At 43.5% G+C, this 26,071-nt stretch overlaps 1 protein-coding gene across 3 annotated transcripts in view; it reads right to left on the minus strand.

Annotated features, from left to right (window-relative positions):
• Positions 1 to 26,071, minus strand: part of ADAMTSL1 (ADAMTS like 1) — an 827,290-nt gene that overhangs the window by 104,949 nt on the left and 696,270 nt on the right. For all 3 annotated transcript variants that reach the window (XM_072959360.1, XM_072959358.1, XM_072959359.1), the window contains 3 exons: positions 25,719 to 25,898; positions 16,891 to 17,044; positions 14,899 to 16,018 (listed from right to left, as the gene is read on the minus strand). In XM_072959360.1, the coding sequence (XP_072815461.1) occupies positions 14,899 to 16,018; positions 16,891 to 17,044; positions 25,719 to 25,898 (1,454 nt within the window). The remainder of the gene's footprint in view (positions 1 to 14,898; positions 16,019 to 16,890; positions 17,045 to 25,718; positions 25,899 to 26,071) is intronic.

The raw sequence follows: 26,071 nt of genomic DNA on the forward strand, positions 1-26,071 counted from the left end.
TGGAAAGTCCTTGTCGTCCACATGAGGAGGATATGGACAAAGCGCTGTGGGCCGGTCATACCAAGCACAAGCTCCCTGAGGGGATGTGCTCTCCTGCACTGGCCACGTACAGAAAGCAAGTATGCTCATTTGAAAAGAAGACCGCTCCCGGTGTCTAGAGGAAAGGCTCTCACAATCCTGTGTGTGGGGAGCTATCATGATGCCTTCTAAATCCTTGGCTCAACAGTGACACCACTGTCTTCTGCAGGCCTACCTCTCACAGTACTGTCCACAACCCACCCTGTGAAGCTAGAGTAGAGGGGCAGGTTTCCTGACTTCAGTCAAGAGACATGGAATCGCGTGGTGGTCTTGGGCAAGCCTTTCAACCCTATGAGCCTCTAAGTTCCTTCTGCAAACTGAGGACCTCATAGAGTTCTTGCGAGGATCACAGAAAGGAGTGAGCTAACTGTTTCTACGGAACTATTTCTAAGAAACAGTTTCTTACTGTTTTCTAAGTAAAAAAGCATCAGCCTGAACATCAGATGCATCTAATAAATTAGTAATTTTTAACGGTACAGGTGGTGGTAACTTACATTACCATCTTGAAATTCTTCCTTGTCATTCCCAGTTGTCAGAGGAAAATTTCAAGCTCTGGACACAGAAATACCCATCTGCTCCATGGGCCATGATGTACCATCTCAGGCCTCTCACCCTAACAAATCATTCTTAAATCCATTTTAGGTCTCATCACAGGGCTAGAACTTGTATAGGTATATCCTCTCTCTTTAGAACAGTGTCTTCCTCATACTTGCAAAGTCACCTGCCTCACTTCCCAACACAGACTTGTCTTTCCACTCAAGGTGGCCTCTTTGACTCTCCTTGCACAGCTTTGCGCTAAATTCATGTTCTTCCTCCTGGTGATCCTTCCAAATTCTCCCCATCCCTTAAGAACAAGTTCAAGTTCAGCCTCTTGGGTTACCACAGTCCACAAGTATCCCTCCCTTTCCTGATCTTCCAGAGTTGTTCTGAGTTGTACTACAAACCCCTTTCCACTCTACAACGCCTCATTCCTTCAGTTCCACTGTCAACAAATACTTCAAGGGCTGGGACTCTTATTTCTTTTATAGTTCCTTCTTCAGTATTCAGTATAGCGCTAGCATGCTGAATAAATACTTAATAAAACACCTGTGTAGTTACCTTGAAAGAAACGGAGCTGAAAATGATCATTTTGACAACACAGCTCAGTGGTTCAGAGTACAGACTCCTGGGCCGCAGTGACCGGACCCCACCCCCAGCTGTATCACTCAGTCGCTTTATAACCTTGGACAAGTCGCTTACTTCTCAGGGACACAGTCTTCCCATCTATAAAATAAGGAGAATTACTGCCCTACCTAGGGCTGTCGTGATTATTCTGCAGGAGTTCAGGTATTCCAAGAACACAGAAAAGTACTTGACGTGTAGTAAATACTGTGGAAATGCAGTTATTATTATTATTTTGTTGTTGCTGACATCGCCATCACCATTATCACTCACTCCTCTTGTCTCAGCCTATGTATTCTGGGCACTGGGAAGAGCTGCTTTGCCATGGATAAATGACAGAGAAATGGAGGGTTTTCAAGAAAAAAATCCGTAAGTCAGGGCCATGCGGAAGGAGCAAGGGGTTTTCTGAAGGAGAGAGCAGGGTATGCGCCACAGAGTGTTTACCTTGGTGGTGGCACTGGGGGTGGGAAGAGGAACAGAGGACTGAGGCCACATGGCACACTGGGTTGGCAACTGCCTCAATTCTATTCTTGACTCAGGAATCTTGGAAAGAGGACAACTAGTTATTTCCATAACTGTTTTAACATTATTAACCAAATACTGAAATTTTAGAATACTTAAAAATAAAAGCCAGAATCCTGCCTTGCAAAAAAAAAAAAAGTATGTCCATATTAAGAGTAAAAGAATGAGAATTGGAAAAAATTAGGCTTTAGAAGCAAATAAGTTAAAGGGTACCATGCAAAGAATATCAGCTCCAAACTCCTAGGAGGAGATGAGGTCTTTTCCTTACCGTGAAATGCAGATTTTTTTTTTTTTTTCCTGCTGAGGGTTGTCTAAGATTAGGATAATCAAATCTACCACAAAGGGAGAGTGGGAACAGGTATTTAGCAGACAAGTGTACTAGCTTTATTAATTTTATTCTATCATGTGACTAGATTGTTACTATGATCCCATTTTAGAGAAGAAGCAAAGTTCAGAGAAGTAACTTGCTCAGCGGGTCCAGGGACTCAGGAAGGGAGAGCGACCTTTGACCTTTTAAAAACTGACTATCCAAGCATCCACTGGGGCCTAATAGGAAGGCACGTGGTTCGGCTTTGTTTTTGGTAGAGGGTAATTTGTGCCAAGATTTGTAGTTACTCAGGGAAATGGACAATCACTAACAAGAATATTGTGGATTTTAAATAGCTGGAAGGCATGTGGTTTGGCCTCGTTTTCTGCTGGGGGATAATTTGTGCCAAAGTTTGTAGTTACTCAGGGAGATGGACAATCACTAACAAGAATATTCTAGATTTTAAGTAGCTTGAAGCTGGAGGACACAAAGAATGCTGTGAGAAGACGTTCTCTGTGAGCAAGAATTTTTTTCTAAAACCAAAAATTATAGTAGCCCAGAGACTTGTAAGGGAGAGCTTTGTTTTGTTCAGATATTTTGGGGAACAGATTTGAGGTTCATGAAGACTTTCATATCACCATTTGGCGAGGGCAACTCTTTTTTTCAATCTTTGCTGTTTTTAATGTAATTGCCAACTAAAAGTTATTTAATGCCGGAAGCCCCATGATTGCTCCAGGTGGAAATATAGGAAATATTTCTGGAATGGGAAAGGCCACCTGACCACACATTCTTAACCCTGTCCTCACACTTTCTTCCAAACCCTTCAGTTTCCTTCTCTTCAGAAAGTCCTTAAGTCTTAATTTGCTAATACGAGTAGTTTGATTTGCCTGCTGGGTCATTCGTTTCAAACTACAGACCTGGCATGAAATGACTGACTGGGTTTCTTACTTACCTTGAAGAGAGATCATCAAACTCCAGTCGGCTGCCACCTGCTTTTGTAAATAAAGTTTTATTGGCACCCAGCCACACCAGATGAGGTATTCTCTGTGGCTGCTTTTAGGCTACAATGGCCGAACTGAGTGGTTGAGACAGAGAGAGAGAGTCTGCAAAGTTAAAATGTTTACTCTCTGGCCTTTGACAAGGTTAGTTTGCTGACCCTGACCTAGAACACAGAAGAATCTTCACTTCTGGTTTGTTTCAGTGTCTTCCTCATTTATACAAAAATGTTAACCACTTTTTCAGAACTCTACCATTTGCTAGGACCATTTTTCTAGAAGAATAAATTAACCGCTAGGGGGATATTTTGAGACCTTCTAGACTTTCAGAGAACAGACAGTGGCTGGTTGTCAATGAGTCTCGTGTCCTCTCATCTTCTCTGCTTTTGATTCATGCTGGTCATTTCCATGACCTTGCAATGATCTTCTATACTTTTTTTTTTTTTTTTGGCTAAGGCCAAACATATTTACTGGGATGGCTCCTTTTTTTACTGACTTGCTGTTCTTACACTTTTCAACTGAGAAAAACATTTGTCATCTCCATTTCCTTTAGTTCTATAAAGGAAACAAGCCAAACAAAATTGAAACTGGTTTCTCCTTCTCTCCCTATATCTGCCCAGCCTCTAGTTTTCCTATTATCTGTAAACTTAGAAACTGCATTTCATGTGCTTATGACTTTTACATATAGCATGATTCACAACTGCGGTTCTGAAACTGACCCTGGAGGCATTTTCCATCTGATTCCCTCTTCCATTCTAAGAAGTTTCCATCTGTGGATACTCTGTTGCCCAAGCTAAAGCCTTCCAAATACTCCTTAATTCATCTCCTATTCAACACTACTTTGGAACACTGTCCAAAGCTTTCTGGGAAGTATAAACATTCAGAGCATACAGATTTCCCTGTCCTACCAGATCAGAAATGCCAGCCAAAAATTGTCACTAGAGTAAAAGCATTCTCTCCTGTTGTCTGGATTTAGGCTGGTAATTCTCCATCACACTGTGTTTTACTAGACACCTTTCTATTTCTGCTCTGAACAATTGACCAGGAGTCCCCCAAGTAAGAGTGAAGCTCCTGATTTTGAGACATCCTGGAAGACGGTTTGGTAAATTGGTCTCATATCTAAGTGATAATGATTATACAGTCAAGTGAGTATCCACTGTGTGCCAGGTACTTTCCAGATATTATTTCTGTTCTTCACACCCTTGCTCTTGTGCAGGGAAGGTACGATCATTTTAATTTAACTAGTGAGAAAGCCAACGTTCAGAGAGGTTAGAGTGGACTCATGTGGCTACTAAGTAGCAGAACTGTTATTTGAACCTAACCTGCTGTGATTCTAGCCTTACTGTCCTCTACCACTGCGGGCTGTCCTCAGTGTTTGCTCCTCCTGACCAAGGGGGTGGGGGAGTGAAGTGGGCACACCCAGACCCAGAAAAGAAAGAAAGCAGGGGCGGGCTTTTCGGGATTAAAAGGCAGGAACTCCTTGGCATTAGCCTGCTCCCTAGGACTCCACATGGATGGAGTATCACCTCCGAGTCACTTCTCCACCCCTAGGAAGGAATCGGTATTTTCTTCAAAGTATACAGGCTCATAGTCTTTTTCATGTTCACCTGCATTCCTTTGAAAAATCTCATAACCATTAGGAGAGTCTTGTTTAAATGCTTTAAGACTTATATTAGCTGAGCTATGAGTAGACTGTTTATATCAGCTCCCTCTCGGACCAAAGGTTTTGACTAGCAAGCAAAGATTTCCCTGCCAGTGTGCGGCTGTCAGTGGTATTTAGATCTTTCTCAGAGGAAGGGATCAATCTTCATCCAGCTTTCCTTCCCAATTTGGTAATCCAGCTCCCTGTGCCAGTTTTGGAGAATGTGGCTTTTCTTTTCTGTTAAGAAGTTAGCAGTGTCCTTACAGTTATTGTTTCTGAAGTTGGATTCAGATGTAGGAGGACTGAATATGTATTTGTCCATAATTACATGAGCCTCCTGGTATCTGACGTGGGGAAGAGTTATGGACAAGATTTTTCAGCTAGTGCTGGCTCCTTATCCAAATGTAAATTGGAGTTGGCTTTTGCCTGAACCTTAACTCAAAATGTAGTCAAGAGTAGAAGGACCCAATAAGTGTTCAGTATTTATAAACAGTGACTGAAAAGCAAGGAACAGTTCAGCTTCATCTTGTTTGTGTCTTGTATCTAAATACAAACGTGCACAAGGCCATCAACACTGGAAACATACCCAGTTAGACACAAACACAGATGTGACAGCGACAATGTTTACTGAGTGCCTATTAGGGGTCCAGCGCTGTGCATGTTTGCAGCTGGGTGCGTATATGTAAAGGTAGCACAGATGATAGAAGAAAAGGCTTTCCCTGAAACAGGTATGTCACAATAAAAACAGAAGCCTCACAAATTGGCAATCATCTGGCTAGAAAATAGAATGTTAATTTATGCGAGGTCTAGCTGACCTCCCACCTGCCCCACCGTGGCTTCTTTCTAAAACAGTGGCAAGTCCACATACTCAACTAAGGTTAAAATCGATACAAAGAAACAGTCCCTGGAGCCAAACTGAATCTCACATCTCTGTGCTTCAATTTTAACATCTGTAAAATTGGGACAGTAACCTCAGAGGGTTATTGTAAGAATAAATGGGCACCTGTAAAGACTAGAACAGTGTGTAGCACCAAGCAAGTGCTCAATAGTTAGCAATGATGGTGAGAATGATGATGTGATGGGAGACAGGATGCCATAAGCGATCTACTCTGCACTTACTCGACAGTAGTGATTTGTAAATAATACAGCTGTGAGCCACAGAGCCTCAGGGTCCTAAAACTTCTCTAGTGGAGAACACGTGGGCAAGGTAGAAATGTTAAATTGGGAATGGGTACCCCTCCAGAACTCTGCCATAACTGCACGTTAGAGACTGGAAGTTCAGATTATGCAAAACCATGCAGACCACAGTCTCCACTGATTAGGAAACCTCCCTCTCGATCACTGGCACTCATCATTCCTTTATTCATTTGGTCACCAGTTTCTTGTTCGTTATGTGTCTGCTATGTTCTGGAATGGTGGAGAAAATGAGAACATTCTTAAACATCTGCCCTTCAGGAAGAGTAACAACATCCAGAAGGTAATATACAAAAATAACTAATTCTAACACACAGTGGTAAGGCTGAGAGGGAGTATTACACGGAGGGTGCTATGTGGGCTGTGGAGGGGGTCATCTGACCCGGGCTTGAGGGGTAGGCTTCCTGTCAGGAAGGACAGGATTAGGCAGACAAAATGGGTTGGAAGTTCTAAGGCAAATTCATCAACAGCAATTAATTGGACACTGCAGAAGGGCAGAGCTCAGTGGGGTGAAGTGAGGGGGTCTTGTAGGAGATGAAACCAGAGAAGTAGGCAGATGTCAGGTGATAAGAGGTGCTTTATATCATGCTAGGGTGTTTGGAACTTATCCCCAAGTGCTGGAAGGCCATGAAAAGAATTTTAAGCATGGGAGCAGCATGGACAATTTTGCTAGAAAGATGCTCTAGTGGTAGAATGGCAAATGATCCAGAGGAAGAGTCAGTAAACTTGTTCTGTAAAGGGACAGATGGCAGATATCTGAGGCTTTGAGGGATACCTACGGTCTCTGTTGTATATTCTAGCTTTTGTTTATATATTTTTATTAACCCTTAAAAATGCAAAAGCCATTCCTTTAATAATCCTTTAAATAACGTGGGTTCAAATCCCAGCTCCACCACTTATTAAGTGCAAGACCTCGAGCAAGTCAATCAAACAGCTTTGGGCTCAATTTCAATGGCTCTTTTAATGATCCTTTAACAGCCATTCTTAATAGTCCTTTAAAAAATGTAAAGCCACTGCCTGCCATTTGCCAACCCCTGGTCTCGAGAAGGCAAATATAGTTAGGAAGCTGCTGCAATCCTCTAGAGCTGACAAAGGTAAACCATGTACAGGGTGAGAACAGAGGGCAGTGGAGGGGTGACAGAGCCACACAGGGGCCAGAAAGGTCTAGAAGTATAGGCAGACCTCATTCTATTCTGGTTCACAGGTACTTTTTTTTTCTTTTTAATTGAAGGTTCGTGGCAACCCCATATTAAGGGGCGCCATTTCCCCCAACAGCATGTTCTTACTTTGTTTCTCTGAGTCACATTTTGGTAATTCTCACAATATTTCAAACTTTTTTCATCACTATTACATTTGTTACGGTGACCTGTGATCAGTGTCTTTGATGTTACTCCTACAATTCACTAACGGTTCAGATGATGGCCAGCATTTTTAACAATAAAGCATTTTTAGATTAAAATATATAGATGTTTTTTAAAAAGACATTAACACTATTGCATGCTTAATAGTCTATAACATAGTGTAAATACAACTTTTATATGCACTGGGAAACCAAAAGACTGTGTGACTTGCTTTATTGCAATATTTGCTTTATTGTGGTGCTCTGGAACTGAACCTGCAGTATTTCCAAGGTATGCCTGTATTTTGGCTTGGAAAGCTGAATGGATGGGGTACTCTTTACTGAGATAGGGATTCAGGAGTTTAGTTTTAGAAATACTGACTTGACCTTCTTGTGGGGCATCTGGGCTAGAATGCCCAGTGGACAGCTGTACATCTGAGTCAGAAGAGAGATTTGCTTTGGTGCCAGATAATGAGTGTCACCAGCACACAGGGGACGCTGGGGCCATGGGATGATGAGTGTAAGTAGAGTGAGATACCTAAGAGGGTAGCGAAGAGGTGGGCAGAGGAGGAGAAATCCACGAAAATGCCAAGAAAGAATAATCAGAGAAGTAGAAAGAGCCAAGTGCGTGTGGTTTCTAAAGTAGTAAGAAACTGTTTTTAGGAGGAAGGGCTCAGCCTGCGCAGAATGTTGCTGAGAGCTCAGATAAGAAATGTTGTGAGAGACAACTTTCTTCTCTTTGAATAAACAACAAATAACTTTCTTAGGGGGACGGCGCTTTATCCAAGAGAAGTGTATGTTGCATGCAGCCTGAGCATATGAGGTGGGCAAATAGAAGGCAACTCTATAATACACTGAATGGAAATATTAGGGAGGACTTGAAACATTCATAATTAACAACACTGGGGGGTTAATAAGATAGACTTCTGTACGTGAAATATTTCCAGGAAATAAACTGGCTACTTGGAGGGTATAATATTAATGTTATCAAACTACTCAGGTACCAATAATGCACTCAGCCCATGAAGTGAGGCTGGAAGACCTGTCACAATGCAGCAACATGGAGGAGCCAGTCAATGACGGATCCACATGAGCTACGCAGATTCAGTAAAGAAAGCAAAGGGAAAATGAAACAGAGTTCTCTTGTTTTCTAAATCAATTGGCACACAGCTCTCCGAAAAGGACTTTCCAACTCACCCCTGATGACTGAGCCATGAAGTCCAGTCCTCTTCTTTGTATTCAGGCTGAACTACCTCACCACACTTAGTAATTAACCTCTAATCTCTAGCTGGTCCAGAACTTTTCTAGAAAATTGGCAGACTGGGAGTCTTAACTGCCACCATATCTATACCCTCCACACACATACACTTCGTGGTCTCTCTCAAAACCTAGGTACAATGGGAACTAAATCTAACCCACATGCAAGCTGGTGGAGTCTGGGAAGGAGGCAAGAGGATGGGAGAGTGCTTGGAATTCCTAAGTGTCATTTTAGCATGGAATTCTGTCTGACTGGACCAAATCTTTTAATAGAAATGATAGCAAGTGCGTGATTCTACTCAGAGGTTCACCTTTCTCCATTTACCCTCTCAGCTCTTCTTAAACATGTTCCTTGAACCCTGAGCCTCAGAACCACCTGTAGGGTCTGTTAAGATGCAAATGACTGGGCCTTACTGTAGAAAGAGTTTCTAGGGTAGGGTACGATGGGGATGTCTGCATTTCTAACAAGTTCCTGGTATTTACTGTACACACTGAATATGGGAACCCCTCCTCTATCTCCTTTTAAAAGTTTAGAAGTTTCAAGAGAAGTATTGGGACCACTGGGGTTTAAAACAGACGTGAGGCCCAAGTTGTTGCATTCTCCACAAACCCTTCACTCTGTCTTAGTTTCCGCGGAGCAGGGACCTTTCCTTATTTACCATCTCACTGTCTGGTGCCTGTCACTGTATCTAATGCTCAACAAATACTTGGAGAGTTGAAGGGACAATTGCAAAGGGCCCCTTACTAACCCCCCAGCTTCTGCTCATGCTTCTCTCTAATCCACTCACCACAAAGCAGCCAGTGTGAGTCTATAAAAATGGAAATTAGGTCATTTCGTTTTCCTGGCTGAAATCCTCCAAAATCTCCCTGTGGTGCTTAGACTAAAACCTAAACTCCCTTTCCTGGTCTCTGGTCACCCTCGTGGCCTCATCCCACACCACCTTTACCTTCTGCCTGCTACACTCCAACCAAGTGAACTCTTTTTGGGTTCTTTCAACACAATAAAGTCATTTTCCCCTTGGGAGGGGTGGGGTGGTTTGCACTGCCTGTTCCTTGCTCAGAAACACTCTTCCTTCTGATGTCATATTGCTGGACGTTGGTCATCATTCAGCTCTTGGCTTATAGGTAACCTCCTCAGAGCACCCATCTAACATGGTCGCCAGATCATTCCTTATCAAAGACCTGTTTTAACTTTCTGCCCAACACTTTGTTGTGTGCTTTTCTGTGTTTATTGTCTTGCTTCACACTCATTCATTAATTCATTCACTATTTACTAAGAATCTGTTTAGTGCCAGGTACTCTTCCCAGCAATGGGGACACAGCAGTAAAGAGAGTCTCTACTCTTATGGACAGGCAATCAACATGTAAATGTGGAATATGTTAGATGACAATTAAATTCTGTGCATAAAAGAGCAGAGTTAAAGGGTTAGAGAGTGATGAGGAGTGTTCTTTCAGACAGAGGGATCAGGGAAGGCCTTTGTGATGTGTGCCCTTTGAGCAGATATCTGAATGTGTGAAAACTGCAAGAGGACATGGACTTCTACTTCATTCACTATAATGTTTCCAACAAATAGGTATGTATCTAACATGTAAGAGGTACATTAATAAACACCTATGGAATGAACAAATATGCATACCTCTCTCTTAGTACTTCAACACTGCAATCACTTCTCTGGTTTCCTAACTAGACTCACTGACAGTGAATGAGCCTCCTTTTTCTCCATCCCTAGTATCTAACATAGGGTCTGGCTCAGAGTAAGCACAGGAGAGTTTGTGAAGTAAAGGAAGAAGCAGGGATTATAAAGAACCAGTCTCATAATACACTGAGGGACATCCTGGAAACTAGTGTTTGAGAGGCCGACATGTGCTTCAAAGAATCATGTGAATTCATTTTAACTAGTAAATTACATATATGATGATATGAATAGTATCTGAATTGTGAGTGGTTCTGCAAACCAATTTCTTTCAAATCAAGCTCTGGCATATTTCAAAGCCAACAAGTAACAGACTTCAGTTTCTTTCTGCCTTGACCTATCTTGCTGGCTCAGGCTACTTAGAATATACTTTAATACATTTGCAAAGTCCTGTAGACCAACAGCCAGCCGAAGCTGGCAGACTCTTTCAGAAAGATGGATTTGGGTACTAAGCAAAAACAGACTAACTGAAGTATAACACTGGGCATTTCAGCACTTCTCTGTTCGAAAGTAAATTAGCATTTCTGAGCTGCTACCGCAGACAGTAATGATGACAAGCAATGAAACCCAACACAAAAGAGGTCACCAACAGCCCAGAGCAACACAGTCCCAATGGCAGCTCTGTGCCTCCTGCGTGCTCTGGGCAGATACATCCACTTCTTTTCTCAAACAGCACTTGGAAAACTGCAGAGAAAACTAAACTTCAGCATTATTTCTTACTGGCCAGCTAAGCAAAATGGAAAAATTATGATGTGAAAGATCAGAAACAGAAATCTCTTATTTTCCCCACTGCATGCCATTAACTTGCATTACAAAGCTCCGTCAAGGCTACAGGTAGGAAGAAGTCATGATAGTGGTAAAAAATGGAAAACTGTTTGCCCATTCCCCCCCACCATGTGCTTTCCCTCTCAATGTTATCCCCACTCCCACTCTGACGAATGTCCTGGTGCCTGAAGACACAGGATTTGCCCTCTCCTCTCCTAGGTCTAGAACTTTTCGTAACTTTAGCACCTGACCACCATGTTTGTTTTTCTAGCTGGATGCCACTGAAACTTCTTCATCTTAGAGCCGTTAGACTCTTAATGCCCATGAAAGTGAAAATTAAAAGGCAAAAGTCATGTTTCTAAATGGTATGTCAAGAATGATTGGTATCCTTGAGATTCCTAGGCCAAAAAATTGTTCATTGATCAAAAAAGTACTTGGAAAACACTGCATACTATACCCACTTGGAATATCACAACACACGTTGGAATGCTTAAAGGAGTTAAAAAGTAGAAAAACTAAAATGATATTCAATTGAGGGGTAGTTAAATGCATTCAAGAAAAGTAATCAACTGTTAAAAAAGGTGATACATACTACTCTGAAATGTCTCCTAGACATGTTGTTGAATAAAAATCAATTCAAACTTCTAAACATGAGTAATATCCCACTAAAAAACATGAATCCTACGTGTGTATATGTTTTATATGTAACACAATAAAAGACATAACAATTCCGAAAGGATGTATACCAAATTATTAAGGGTGACAGCCTCTGGGGAATAGGGTTGGGGGCATGAAGGAGACTTGCATTTCTGCTTTATAGATTAAGGTATTATTTGAATTGTTTTATAGCCTCTTTATTACTTTCATAATAAAAAAGAAAAAAATCAAATACTACATTAAAATAATAGAAGTAAAATCCAGCAGTAAATACATCTGTTTAGCTTTAAGTGAGGTCGTCCCCGCTGATTCCTGCGATCAATGAATCTCTACTTTGTAGAGCACTCAGAAACAAATTTTTCAACAGATTTTGAAGTTACTGTGCTCAAGGCTGTCCCCACTCTCCATCAACACATGAGTTTTAACCTCTGTGACCTTCTGTGAATGAGCAAAGGTGGTAGATGGGACCTCAGAGATGATCTGCTACAACTTCCTCATTTTAGAAATGAAGGGATTAAGGCTGAGGAAAGTGAAGGGGTTTGACAAGACAAGCCTGAAGCCCTCAATCCTCATCTAACTCCTTCCACATCTTCCCTAGTCACCAGGTGACATCAATGGCCCATGATCCTTGATTTCATAAAATAAGTTCTAGCACTCAAGGAAATTGTCGGGATCTCTGAGGAACCATAGACTCAATGTTCTCCTCGTAGTTCCAGGCAGAGCAGAGCCCTGATCGTCCCCTCCCCCTTCCCAATGGCCTGCCTTCTCCTACAGCTTTTAGGAGGAAGTAGGCTCTATTCAAAGGAAGGGACCCTGGAAAAACCTGGTAAAAAACAGCAGGGGTCTTGAGGCAACATGGTATCCCTAGTGAAGTATAGGAGATGCGTGCAAACATGAACTTTTTCACGCAAAACAGTAAGAGCTTGAGTTGAGCAGGACTGGGTTTGAATCTGTTCTTTTGATTCTGCCTTTTACTAGCTACCGAACAGTGGTCAACTTCTTTAATTATCATGAGCTTTGGTTTCCCTACCTCTGAAATAGGGATATCTGCTCATGTGTTACACCTTGCAGTGGACATTAACTGAGTTGATGGCTATGGAAGTTGCTAGCATGGGGGCACAGTTACATTACTTAGTAAAGAAATGTTAATCCCTATGTTCTTCACACAGCCCACTGCGACTCCTTTCGATCTAAATAGTACCCATCCTGGGCAACAGGCCCAGGTAATACACAAAAAACAGTACCTATACTTGAGAAACTGGCTGGCGGGAGGCATGCATGATTTGGGCACAACAGGTGTGACTGTGCAGTGACAGAGGTGAGTTCCACTGCACCATGCACCTGAGCACCAGGATACCACTTTCAATCAGCACCCATCGTCCTGGGGTCTGACACCGGCGCTGCTTCTCCGTGACCCAGTGGCCTCAAGGGGATTGACTGCAACTTTGGTCTGACTCACAAATTCCTTACAAAGATTTCTAGAAAGAACTGCAGGGATCTGATCAAGCAGTTAAGCTCATCAAGGAAACTATAAGCTGGGGACCGAGAAGCAAACAACAGGAGCGGTTACCATCCCAGGCTCTCCAGGCACATTGTCTGCATCCAGACCTTGTCTTCAGTGTTTATATGTGGGTCCAACACCAGTGCCTCAGCTTTCTCTTTACCCATGTGGTAACAATAATGGTACTCACTCCACAGGGTTTTTTTTCTGTTTTTCCGAAGATTAAACAAGGTAATACCTTTACAGCATTGAGCACAGTGTCACAGAAAAAAATTCTTAGATTGTTATTAAAGCTATTTGATCTGTAAGTACTCAGGCTGAGAGGCACTATTATTGGCATTTCAAAAGCACAAAAGACGTGGGCAGGATAGACAGTCACATTTGTTCATTAAGTCTCAAAGAGTGGACATCAAGTCTCAGTAGAGTCCAAGGAGTACTCTTTTGGAACCACGTAAATCTGATATTGAATCCTTGGTCTGGCTCTTACTAAAGTGTGATCTTCTGGGAGCTGCTAAACCTCAACCGTCTATGTGAAACTGGAGGATAATGTCACTTTTGCAGTTGACAGTCAGAAGAAATGCAGCAACGTATAAATAAATGTGGCATTCTGCCTGGCACAATAAATCCTGGCTCCTTTCCCTCATTACTCAAAGCCAGCAAGCTAATGAAAAAGATTAGCTGAACAATAGCATTTCAAAGTACATTTAATGAAAACAGCATTCTCCATGGATTCAGAGAAGATACAAAGTTAAAATGAGGATTTTGGACTGGAGGACCTTAAAGGTTCCTCTCTCATCCATAGTCTACCCTTTTCCCATTGGCTGTTTATCTTGTTTTTGTCACATATCTTGGCTCTGCCACCTAATAAATGTGATCTTCAGCAAGTTGCTAGACTTTCTTTCCTCTTCTGTAAACCTAGTTCTTAGGACTACTGTTAGAAGTTGGTGAAATAAAGCACAAAAAGAGTTTACACTTGCCTGGTAGATAGTTACTACTCAGTCAATGCCAGCTTGTTGTCAGGGCCACTATAAAGATGAAAAGAGGATGTATGTAGGAAGCATGGCATGCTGCTTGGCACATAGGTAGGATTCAGAAAATACTGTCATTATTATTACTTCTTCCATCACTATTGATTTTACATTGTGAATGGCCATAGCCCAAGGAAACCAGTAAGTAATACATGCTGTCATCCCAGTAAAGACATATCAAAACAGAGCTACCAAGAGATACTAGAATACTTAATCACAGGTCTGACCAGGAATAAAAACTTTCTGGAATAAATAGTCTTGTCTAGTCCAGACAGAGGATGGGTTCACCCACGGGAGCAAAAGATGCTGGCTGCACTTTCTCCCCAGCCCTGGGGGACCACACACATGGAGACAGCATCCTGGTGTGTGAGCTTTTCAGCAGTTCATCTCACAAAATGGTACTGTAATAATATCTTGGCCTGGAATGATATCTTTCTGCCAAAAGTTCAAAGCTATCCAGAAAGTATCTCATTAATCTTTGGGAGCCTATGGGGATTGGGGTTGGTAGGCATTCTCACTATTATTATCTTATAAAGATGAGAGCAGAAAGTTTAGAGAAATGAACTACTTCGTCTTTGTTGCAATGGTCTATCAGCGCCGAGAGAGGGCTTGAAACCCAGGATGCAAGCAATCTCTGAGGCCCAGTGCTCTAAGCCACAGCCTTGGAAACACCTTGAAGGAAGAATGAATAGGTGCCTCCCGCAAAATGTGGCCCCTTGCCCTCCTCCCTTCCCAGCCCAGGTAACTGCAGAGCTCACCTGTCGCTGAACTGAACCTCTTCTCCGTTCCTGGCCCAGCTGATGGTAGGCTTTGGGTTGCCTATGGCCTCACAGTGCAGAAGCACACTCAGTGTCCCGCTGGCCAGGGCCACAGTCTGCCCCAGGTGGGTGACCACCTCGGAGGCTGAGAGCTGCTGGGCGGCTGAGATCTTCCGCAGGATGACGGGCTTGCGGTGTGGCCGGCGAGAGCCGCCCCCTGCCTCCCCGGTGGATGAGGTCCGCAGGAAGCTGCTGAAGCCCGACACATGATTATGAGGAGTGATCGCCACTGGAGGAATCCTTCGCTCAGGTGGCTTGAGGAGCACATCCTGGTGCTCTAGGTGGCTGCGGAAGATCTCCTGGGCCAGCTGGGCCACCAGGTGCTTGCTGTAGATGTCACTGAGCTCCTTGGGTTGCTGGGAGAGGTTCCGGAGGATATTGTCCAGGCGCTGCTGATCAATCACTATGGCGAAGGGCACAAGGGCCTGCTCGGCGTTCTGGTCCTCCTCTGAGGACGTGTTCCTTTCCGTGGAGTCCTGGACCTCCCACGAGGCCAGGGGCTCTCCAGGCCTGCCCCTCTGCTCCAGCAGCCGAGAGACAAGGTCATCATAGCGGCTCCCAGCATCAGCAGGGAGACTTCGCTTCTCAGTCTTGCTGCCGTTGGAGAAGATCCCGTTCTGGTGTTTGTGGGTCTGCAGGGTCTCCTTCGGGCTGGCCTTCCTCACTGCTAGGGCCTCCTCCTCGCTCCTCGGGCTCAAGGGCCGGGTTACCAGCTTCCGGTTGCCTCCAATGAGCTTAATCACAAACTGCTCCCGGGCAGGTCCCGCTGAGCAAGTGTAGATGCCTGCATCAGAAGGCTTGAGGCGGTGGATCATCAGGTACCCAAAAGGGGCCATGGTGACATGGGCAGAGCTGATGAGGTGCTGGCCGTCTTTCTCCCAGGTGATGAGGGGCTTGCGAAAGCGCCGCGTGGGGCACCGCAGCACCACTGTGGTCTTGGGAAGCAGGTAGGCAAATCCCCCTACAACAAAGTGCAGCTTCCTCTGCCTGCGGGTCTGGATGTATATCTTCCTGGCTGCCGCGATGTGAGGACTGTGCTTTGTGGATGGCCGTCCGGGCCCTGGAATGAAGCAATGAAAGGGAAGCCAGATGGATGGAGAAGGAATATTGGACAGCAGAGAAATAGGAGTGAGGTGCAGCGATGAGAGAAGACAAAAGAGAGGGCGAAGAGAAGAGAAAGTGAGATGTTGGGACAAAAGAGAAAAGAGGGAAAGAAGGCACTTCAGAGTTTGCTTTGTCCAGGGCCTTCATCTACCACCTTCTGTTTTCCAGGAGGAACAGGCTACCAGCTGTGGACCATCAAGCTGCTGCCACCATCAAACCCTCGAGAACTAACGGGATGCACTGGGGCAACCTGCTATCAGCCTGTTGGGCTTTCTACCCCTAAAAGCTGAAATGCAAGATTCTAGATGGAGGGTGATCCCAGGGGAAAGGCAGTTCCTCTCATTAAAGGGACTTTTAAAAAAGAAAGAAAGAAAGAAATCGGTATCATAAAAAGAGGCAGAGGACAAGAGAAGGAGAACGTCTCCCTTTTGAGTCCTGCAGAGCACCAGGGCACAGATGTACATGGAAGAGACCCGAGAAGTGTTATGCCTCTGCGGGTTAATATTAAACAGAACAAATCTGTTTAGAGTAGTTTAAAACCCTGGAGTGTGTAACATTAGACTTCATTAGTAATATGCTGACTCCAGCTTCCAGATCTCCATCTGCCAGCAAGTGAACTTTGCTCTACCTCCTGCAAACTGTTTTTCCAGTGAAAAGGAGCATCCTGCCTGTAATTAAGATTCCTTTTCCATCTCCAGCTGAGCTTACCAGCCTATTGCCCTCTGTGGGCTTTACTGACCATCTTCCGTTTGTTGGTCTGGGTTTAGGGAAAGCTACTGCTCTTGGCTCTGGCCGTCTCCCTACCCCTCCAAGCACTGGTGTACTCACTTGCACAGGTGGCCAGCATACAGGGCCTGACAGACGAGGAGAACGGCAGGGGAGGGCACAAGGAGGAATTGACAATAGTTGAGACCCCGGTTTTCATCACCTTTCGGCAAATGGCACTTCGAGTCTGGGTGCCCTCCCCGCAGCTCGTGGAACACTGGTGGGGAAAGAAAGGCCAAATGCTTGTAAATGCAGGAAACTAGAGGATAATAAGTTTTGTAGGGGCTCTCAAATTCACCCAAATATGAGAAAAACAATAGCAACTGGGAGAGAGAGTAGTATTAATTATGTAACAATGTAGGAAGACACATCCACATCGCAGCCAGGTTCTAGTCTAAGACCTTGCACTCTCACGTTTCCTGTGGACATTTCACCTGCTTTTATTTTTATTGGGCTGGGCTTTAGAGTTACACAGTCGTAGAGTCCTGTGTTCAAATCCTACTTTGCTATTTCACTAATTGGCAGGTTACTTAAATTCTCTGCATCTGTTTCAAACGTCTTATACTTATTTTGCAAGGCTGGGAATTCATATATTTTATGAATATATGATATGATACATTGTAAAACTGCACACATGGAAATGACATTTAACTAATACTAATCCCTTTCTCCTTCCTTCACAAAAAAAAAACTATAATATTCACATGTCAATTATCAGATAGTTGTTATGCAGCTACTTTGTTAGGGGGTGGGGTGCTAAATGGTATGGAACAGAGATGTGCAAGATGGTTCCTAACCTCCAGGAGTTGGCATCAAATAATGGGAAAACACCGAAATCACTGTTAAAATGAAATAACATATTAGGGACACAGAAATCAAAACCATAATGAAATACCACTTTATAGCCACTGGAATTTCCATAATCAAAAAGACAGACAATAGTGTTATTTTTATAAGTGAGGATGTGGAAAAATTAGTGCCTTCCTATATTGCTGGTGGGAATGTAAAATAGCATGGCCCTTTCAGAAAATAGTTTGATAGTTTCTGAAAAAGTTAAACATACATTTGCCCTATGACCCAGCAATTTCATTCCTGGGTATCTTTCCCAAGAGAAATGAAAACATATAGCCACACAAAGACTTGTATGCAAATGTTCATAGCAACATTATTTAAAATAGCCAAAGGTGGAAAATAAGAAGAGGAGAAGCAAGATGGTGGAGTAGAAGGACGCTTGTAGCTCACTGTCTCCCACAAATACACCAAAACTCACATCTATGGACCTACTCAGCCAACCAGAGCACCTGCTGAACTCCAAAAGAATATCACCATCTTTGAAAGACAAAGACGCCAAAAATCTGGTAGGAGAAAAGGAAAAAAGAAAGAAGAAAAAGCAAAACAGTGCAGGACCGGTCCTATGAAGAGGGAGTGGCAAAGGAGGACTGGCTCTCATTCGCTGGGTCTCCCCTCTCCAATGGAGAGGCCAGCAGGATGGAAGGGGAGCCTCCGAGGCTCAGATCTGCCCTGAGCACCCTTTGACCGACAGAACTGAGTTAAACGGGCACAAAGGGTCCCTGCGACACCCAGGACACCCAGCCCAAGACGCGAGCAGGCAGATGGGGCCAGGACAGGCCGCCCGGGCCGAGCGGAGGACTGGGGCAGCTGCACTAAGGCAGCCCCGAAGGACTGCAGGGGGCTGGGGTCATGGCTGGTGGGGGATACAGGGCAGAACCACCTCGGTCCCCCATAAATTGCGGAAAAAAAAGCAAAGCAACACGGCAGGTGTGCCCTGGGGGGAGGGGCGCCGTACCCTTTGTCTCCTCAGACCTGCGCCGCCATTACTGGCGCTTCTCCTGAGAAGAGAGGCAGGGCGGAACCACAGCCGCCACCTCCTCCTGAGTGCAGCGCCCCGGCGGGGGAGGGGCTGAGCCCTGAATCCGCACTCGGGTGTTCCACAACCTCCTAGGTAGGACTGAGATTTGTTTACAGCCTGAGGCAGATAGGATCTTTCTGCCCTTGCACCTCAGAGAATTTGCACCACCAAGACAAACAAAGAGCTGAGATTTGGCGTGGAGCAGGGGCGGGGCTGTTCCGCGGACTTCCCCAAGCCCGCCTTCAGAGCGCCGACCTGAGGCGAAGCAGGCACTGCACAGAGCAGCGGAGCCACTGGCTCCAGGAGAGGGCGGGCGGCCCGCCCCCACCCGCCGTTCTGGCAGGAGCCAGCACCTGACCATGGTGCTGGGAGGAGGCACAATAAACCCACCTGCCCCCGCCGGCGCAGCATCTGAGTGCGGCATGGGGAGGGGGAGTGACCCGCTCGCTCACCAGTTGAGCTCAGCTCCTGACCCAGTGTTAGGAGGGGGTGCAGTCTGCTAGCCGACAGCCACCGGGGGCAGCACAGACAAGGGCACCAACAGAGGGCTTCTGGAAACAGTAAGCTGAGTTCATGAAACAGGGCAAAGACACAAAGACCTCTCGATAAAATCAATAAGAGCACACTGTCTTCAGCAGAACTAGATAACTGATACTCCTTAAGCCACAGTGCTGGAGAGATATGAGCAATATGAAGAAGCAGAGGAACCATTCCCAATTAAAAGATCAAGAGAAATCCCCTGAAAGCACAATCAAGGAAATAGACATAGATGGCCTACTAGATCAAGATTTCAAAAAAGGACTGATCAAAGTACTGAAGGAACTAAAAGAAATAGTGTTTAGAGATATTAAATATGTCAAAAATGAAACAGAAGCTATAAAGAAGAACTAAGCAGAATTAGTAAACTGATTTGCTGAGATCAGAGCTGACCTAAAGGCTGTGCAAAGCAGGCTAGACAATGCAGAAGAATGAGTAAGTGACCTAGAAGAAAGGGCAACAGAAACCACACAATCAGAACAGTTGAGAGAAGAACAAATAAAAAACAATGAAAATAATATAAGGGACCTATGGGATAATATAAAGCATGCCAATCTACACATAATAGGGGCTCCAGAAGAGGAAGAAAGAACAAAGGGGATTGAAAAGGTATTGGAAGAAATCATGATTGAAAACTTCCCAAAGCTAAAGAAGGAATCAGATATCTCAGAGGGTCCCAAACAGGACGAACCCAAACAGACCCACACCAAGACATATCATAATCAAGATGGCCAGAGTCAAGGATAAAGAAAGGATCCTAAAGGCAGCAAGAGAAAGACAAAGAGTGAGTTACAAAGGAACCCACATAAAGCTCTCAGCTGATTTCTCTACACAGACACTACAGGCCAGAAGGGAGTGGCAAGATATATTCAAAGTCCTGAAAGAAAAAAAGATGCAGCCTAGGATCCTTTATCCAGCAAAGTTATCCTTTAGAATAGAAAGAGAGATAAAGAACTTCACAGAAAAGCAAAAATTCAAAGAGTTTAGCAACACTAAACCCATGTTAAAAGAAATATTGACATGTCTACTCTAAATAGAAAAGCAGCAGGATGCTACAAAAATGAGAAACTCATAACTGGAAAGGAGATAACTGCCATGAATTACAAAAAGAATAAACACAAAATTGTAAAAGAAGACATCTAAATAATTAAGAGTGGGAGAGGGAAGCAAGGAAAGCCACTGTGGAAAACAGTATGGAGATTCCTCAAAAGACTAGGAATAGACTTACCATAGGACCCAGAAGTCCCGCTCCTGGGCATCTATCCAGAAGGAACCCTACTGCAAGGTGACACCTGCACCCCAATGTTCATAGCAGCACTATTTACAATAGCCAAGACATGGAAGCAGCCTAGATGTTCATCAACAGATGACTGAATAAAGAAGATGTGATACATTTATATGATGGAATACTATTCAGCCCCAAAACCCGACAACATAACGCCATTTGCAGCAATATGGATGTTCCTGGAGAATGTCATTCAGAGTGAAGTAAGCCAGAAAGAGAAAGAAAAATACCATATGAGATCGCTTATATGAGGAATCTAAGAACAAAAACAAAAACAAAAACAAAACAAATACAAAACTGGAACAGACTCATAGACATAGAATACAAACTTGTGGTTGCCAAGGGGGCAGGGGGTGTTAAGGGACAGACTGGGATTTTAAAATGAAGAATAGATAAACAAGATTATACTGTATAGCACAGGGGAAAATATACAAGGTCTTTTGGTAGCTCATAGCAAAAAAAAAAAAGTGACAATGAATATATACATGTTCATATATGACTGAAAAATTGTGCTCTACACTAGAATTTGACACAACATTGTAAAATAACTATTACTCAATAAAAAAAAGAAGGGAAAAAAATAGCCAAAAGTGGAAACAATTCAAATACCCATCAGGTGGTGACTGGATAAATGAAACATGGTATATCTATTCCACCATAAAAAGAAATGGTCTTTTTTTTACTTTTTTAAAAATTATGATTTTTAAAAAATTATAGTTGGTTTACAATGTTGTGTCAATTTCTAGTGTACAGCATGTTTCAGTCATATGTGTACACACCTATATTCCTTTTCATATTTTCTTTATAAGTTACTACAAGATATTGAATATACTTCCCTGTGCTATACAGTAGAAACTCATTGTTTACTTATTTTATATATATAGTAATTTGTATCTGCAAATCTTGAACTCTCAATTTATCCCTTCCCATCCCTTTTCCCCCCTGGTAACCGTAAGTTTGTTTTCTATGTCTATGAGTCTGTTTCTGTTTTGTAAATAAGTTCATTTGTGTCATTTTTTTAAGATTCCACATATAAGTGATATCATATGGTATTTTTCTTTCTCTTTCTGGCTTCCTTTGCTTAGTATGACCGTCTCCAGGTCCATGCATGTTGTTGCAAATGGCATTATTTTATTATTTCTTATGGCCAAGTAGAATTCCATTGTATTAATATACCACCACAACTTTTTTATCCAGTCATCTGTTGACGGACATTTAGGTTGTTTCCATGTCTTGGCTATTGTAGTGCTGCTGTGAACATTGGGAAGAAATGTTCTGATAATGTGCTACAACACTGATAAACCTTTGAAGACATTATGATAAGCTGAATTTTATAGTATGTAAATTATACCTCAATAAAGCTAATAAAAGAATTAATAATAAAATAATTTAGTAAAAATATAAAACTAGAAGATGTGAAGTATTATAAAATTAACACTAACAACTGGTGAATGCTTATGGTATACCAGTGGTTTCTGGCCTAGTCTTGAAGATGGCTGAAGTCTGGATGGGTTTAGAGAACCAGGGCTATGCATGGGTGGCAGGGAAATATCCAGAATCAAGGTAGAAGAGTTCAGTGCACAAGTTCAAGGTAGGCTTGAGGGCAGAGCTAAACCAGCTTGACTGAACAGAGGGGCCAACTGGAGAGTGTCAGGAGCTCAAGAGGTAATTTGGGGCCAGACATTGGAGATGTTTAATTTTCAGACAGCATGTTTGGAACTATTCCATAAGGCAATGAGGAGACATTAAAGAGAGGAGTGAAATGATGAAAGAGGTGTTTTGAGAAGGTGAATCTGGCAACGGTGCCTGAGAGGGTTGGGAGTAGGAGACAGACGGCAGGCAGGGATGTCAGTTAAGGACGTTAAGCCACAGTAGTCCAGGCTTGAGATGATAAAGGCTTGAACCAGGGTCATGGCAGTGTGCCACGTTAACTTGAAAAATGACAGCAAAAGCCTCCAAAATACTATCTTCTATTTCTAAGTTTTATATGCTAGCCCATGGAAATGAACTATTTCATGCAATGCACTTTGATTTCCACCACCCTGAAAGACACTTAAGATGAAAAATATGGGGATGAGAATCAAATCAATTGCTTTTGTTCCCTGATGATGGTGGATTCCAGATTCCACCCACCCCTTATTTTCTTGTAAATGACAGCATAGCACCAAATCCAGGGATCAGGTGGGATGGAGGTAAAGAGCCTGGAAATTTTAAAAGCATGGTCATTTCAGTGCTGCCAAGGAGAAAAATGGAAAAATAGACTGGCTGTCAGAAGATCAGTTTATGATTTTGGTCCAGTTCTTTCTCTAGGCTCAATTTCCACATCTCTAAAATAGGGAAACTACCCTAGAGCCGGGTTTTCAAACTGTGTTCTTTAACATGTTGAGGAAATGATTTAGTGGCTTCTCAGGTGATCTGGAGACCCAGCCACTGGAGATCCGGGACCCCTTCCCACACTTCAACCAGGACAGCTTTGATTTGTTCTGTTTTATATTTCTGGCTTCATAGTAACATTTCAATTGAAAAAAGGGTTTTGTGGCTTTAATCTTTAAAAGAACAACTAGGCTATCGGCTCTTCTAAGTTGCCTCTAGCTGCAAAATTGACTATTCTGACTTTAACTTCTTTCATAATTTTGGGAGGGAGGAATTTCTAGAAAAATATGATTTAAAGATATTTAATAGCCAATTTTTTCCCAAGAGATGCAAGTGTTTCTTTTAAAGAAAAGAAGTAAGGTCTTCTGAGAGGTCTTTTCTCAGCATAGAATCTGAAAGCAATTTTATTTGAAGTGTTTAAAACTTTGGCTTAATTCTGTCTCTGAGGGAGTCTGTGCAGTAACCATGAGATTAAGCCCAGATAGCTAAGGATGCAAAACACCCATAGATCATCCAGGTCTTCCTCTCTCCAGGGGGAGTTGTGTGGGGGTTGTGGAATGAATGTCTCATCCTAGCCAGAGGGCCAAGGGCAGGGATGTTGGGATGACAGGCCCACGAGAGCCTCTGTGAAGACCCCCAGGAGCACTGTGTTGTGACACCAGCTTGAGTTTAATCCTAGCGCATCAGTGATTACTTCCCACCACTCCCAGCCCCCTCTCAATGTTTGGAATTTTCATTCATCTATCCAGATAATGCAGACCCGAGTAACATTCTTTGGATAATGGCTAACTATTCCTAGTTCCCCAAATGGAACTTCTGCCTCCTAGGAAGACCAGCAAAGCTGGTGGGGGGCCTCGGCCATGACCCTGGGTTCAGCCAGTCAAGTTAAGTGCTTTCTTTAATTTCTTCTCCTTTTCCTGACAATGAGGAAGGATGGAAAAAAATCATAACAATAATAATGGTTAACTTTTACTAGGCACAAAGGACTTTATACATATCATTTAATTTAAACCTCCCAATAACCATGTTAGTAGACACTATAATCATCTCCAATATTTAGCAAAGCACAGTAAGGCCTAGAAAGGTGAAGTAATTAGCCCAAGATTATATAGCCAGGAAGTGGCAGAGTCGGGATTTGAACTTAAGTTTGCCTGTCTTTGAGTCTGAACTCTTCACTACACAAGATATTGTTCTAAAGGTCTCCTTTACTTAAGGGGACTCATGGGCTTTCAATGCAGCCACCTTCTTCCCTGACTGCCTAATCACAAGGGCCACTCCTTCAAATTTCTGGGTCCCATATGCTCAGAGGCCACAAACTCGAGGAACACACAAGTGCAATGACACACACAAGTCCGTTCATCAGCATGCCACTCACGGACGTTGTAGACTTAAGAGAGCCACATCTTTTCCAACATGCCCCCAGAGAGCCACTCACCTGGCAAACACATCAGTGCTCTCTCCCGCACCACTAGTTTCCTTATGATTTTTTAATATACGATCCCACACCCCAAATCAACAGTCTGTGGAAGAACTGTCACTAATATGTTCATGCATGCTCATACACACACACACACTCATCCCACACACTTTTAATCTTCTATCCCTCTGAAATAAAATTGTTTCTAAAAGATGAAATAGTAATCACCTCCCTTCTGTTCTGAGACACGTGGGGGAGCTTCCATCAGAAGGCAATTTTACCGCCTGATTATAAAATCTATGGTGACGTGGGTTGACTATCAATGCAGTGCCCTCAGTAGGTACCATCTGATGACCTTTACATGGGCTGATAAAATACGGGGCAAGAATTCTCAGAACGTAGGTTGAAAGACAGGGCATCTTCATTTTCAGAGGCAGCTTTCCCTGCTGTGGAAGCAAGTGTCTCTGGGACGTATTTCCACCAGCAGCAGCTCCCTCCCTTGAGCTGGATATCATACAAAGGAGGCGATGAGATCAGCGAAGCCAATCCAGATGCTTCTAGGCAAGAAATGGGAGGGTCCTGAACCTGGTTTTGACACAGAGGTTTTCACTTCAGGCCTAGTAATTCTGTTCTTGGCTAAATCTGCTTGTGAGGCAATACTTCCAGGGGGATTTCTTTATGGAAGATACACAGGTCTATGAAGCAGGGGGGAGTCGTAGGTAATTTAAAGAAGGAAGCGAGGTGGAAAATAAGTTGAAGCTGGGTGGCAACAAATTAATTTATGCTTGTAAATTAGAGTAGGGATGATTTAGAAAAGTAGGTTAGTTGGGGGTGTATCCCTAACTCTGAGGTAAGTCAGGAGTGGTAAGGCGGATGCCCAAATGCGAGGCAGCAGGGGAAATCAAGTTCTCCTGCTGGGAAGCTTCTGATGATTGAGAGCCAGGAAACTGACAGGAAAGAGGCAGCATTTCCTTGGCCTTCTTTTCCTAATAAATCATGTTCCTTGTTGTCTGGTAACTTGGAAGACAAGAACGAGAGAGGCTTTGCCCTTCCTGAGGAGAGACAAGAAACATCTGGGAGGAGGAGAGGCAGGGAGATCAGGAAGGCGGGAGTGAAGGTTGAGGGCACCCAGTGTTCTGAGCAGCACGAACGAGGCCTGGTGTTGTTCCATGAAGAGCCCATTTGCCACTCCCTGCTTCTGACTGTTGAGTAGGGCCGGCCCCTTAACTCATGTCCCTGCAGCCTGGTTAAAAACTAGTTACACACTACAGTACAGATGCTTACAAAAATTCTGTTTCAAAATGTTAGGAGGATTCTCTTGTTCTGTTCTCGCCTTCTGTATGTGTAACGTTGAGTGCCTCCTTTTCTGTCCTTATTTATCCTTTGTTTCTCCTTCTGAGCCTACATACCTCTGTCCAGTTAGAGAGAAGCCACTCGCTGGGACAGTCCTCTTTCTTGCAGGCTTGCTGGGAGGCTAGTTTGGAGGCTGAACAGAAGGTCTCAGGAAGCTCCAGGAAACTGCCATCAGCCATGCGCTGTTTGCAAAGGACCTCCCGCTTCTGGGTGCCCCCTCCACAGGTCCTGGAACACTGGGGAAGGAAGAGAATGTGGACTCAATGTAGGACAGTAGCATGTCTGACTGTCAATCCTTACCTTAGCCTTGGCTGAGTGAAGAGTGAAAAAGGAAAGGAAGAAAAAAAAAAGAAAAAAAACCGAAGAAAACCCAGGAACCAGCTCAAAGGATTTTACTTCCTCCGCTTGA

This window comes from Vicugna pacos, chromosome 4, assembly GCF_048564905.1.
Source record: "Vicugna pacos chromosome 4, VicPac4, whole genome shotgun sequence".
Lineage (NCBI taxonomy): Eukaryota > Metazoa > Chordata > Mammalia > Artiodactyla > Camelidae > Vicugna > Vicugna pacos.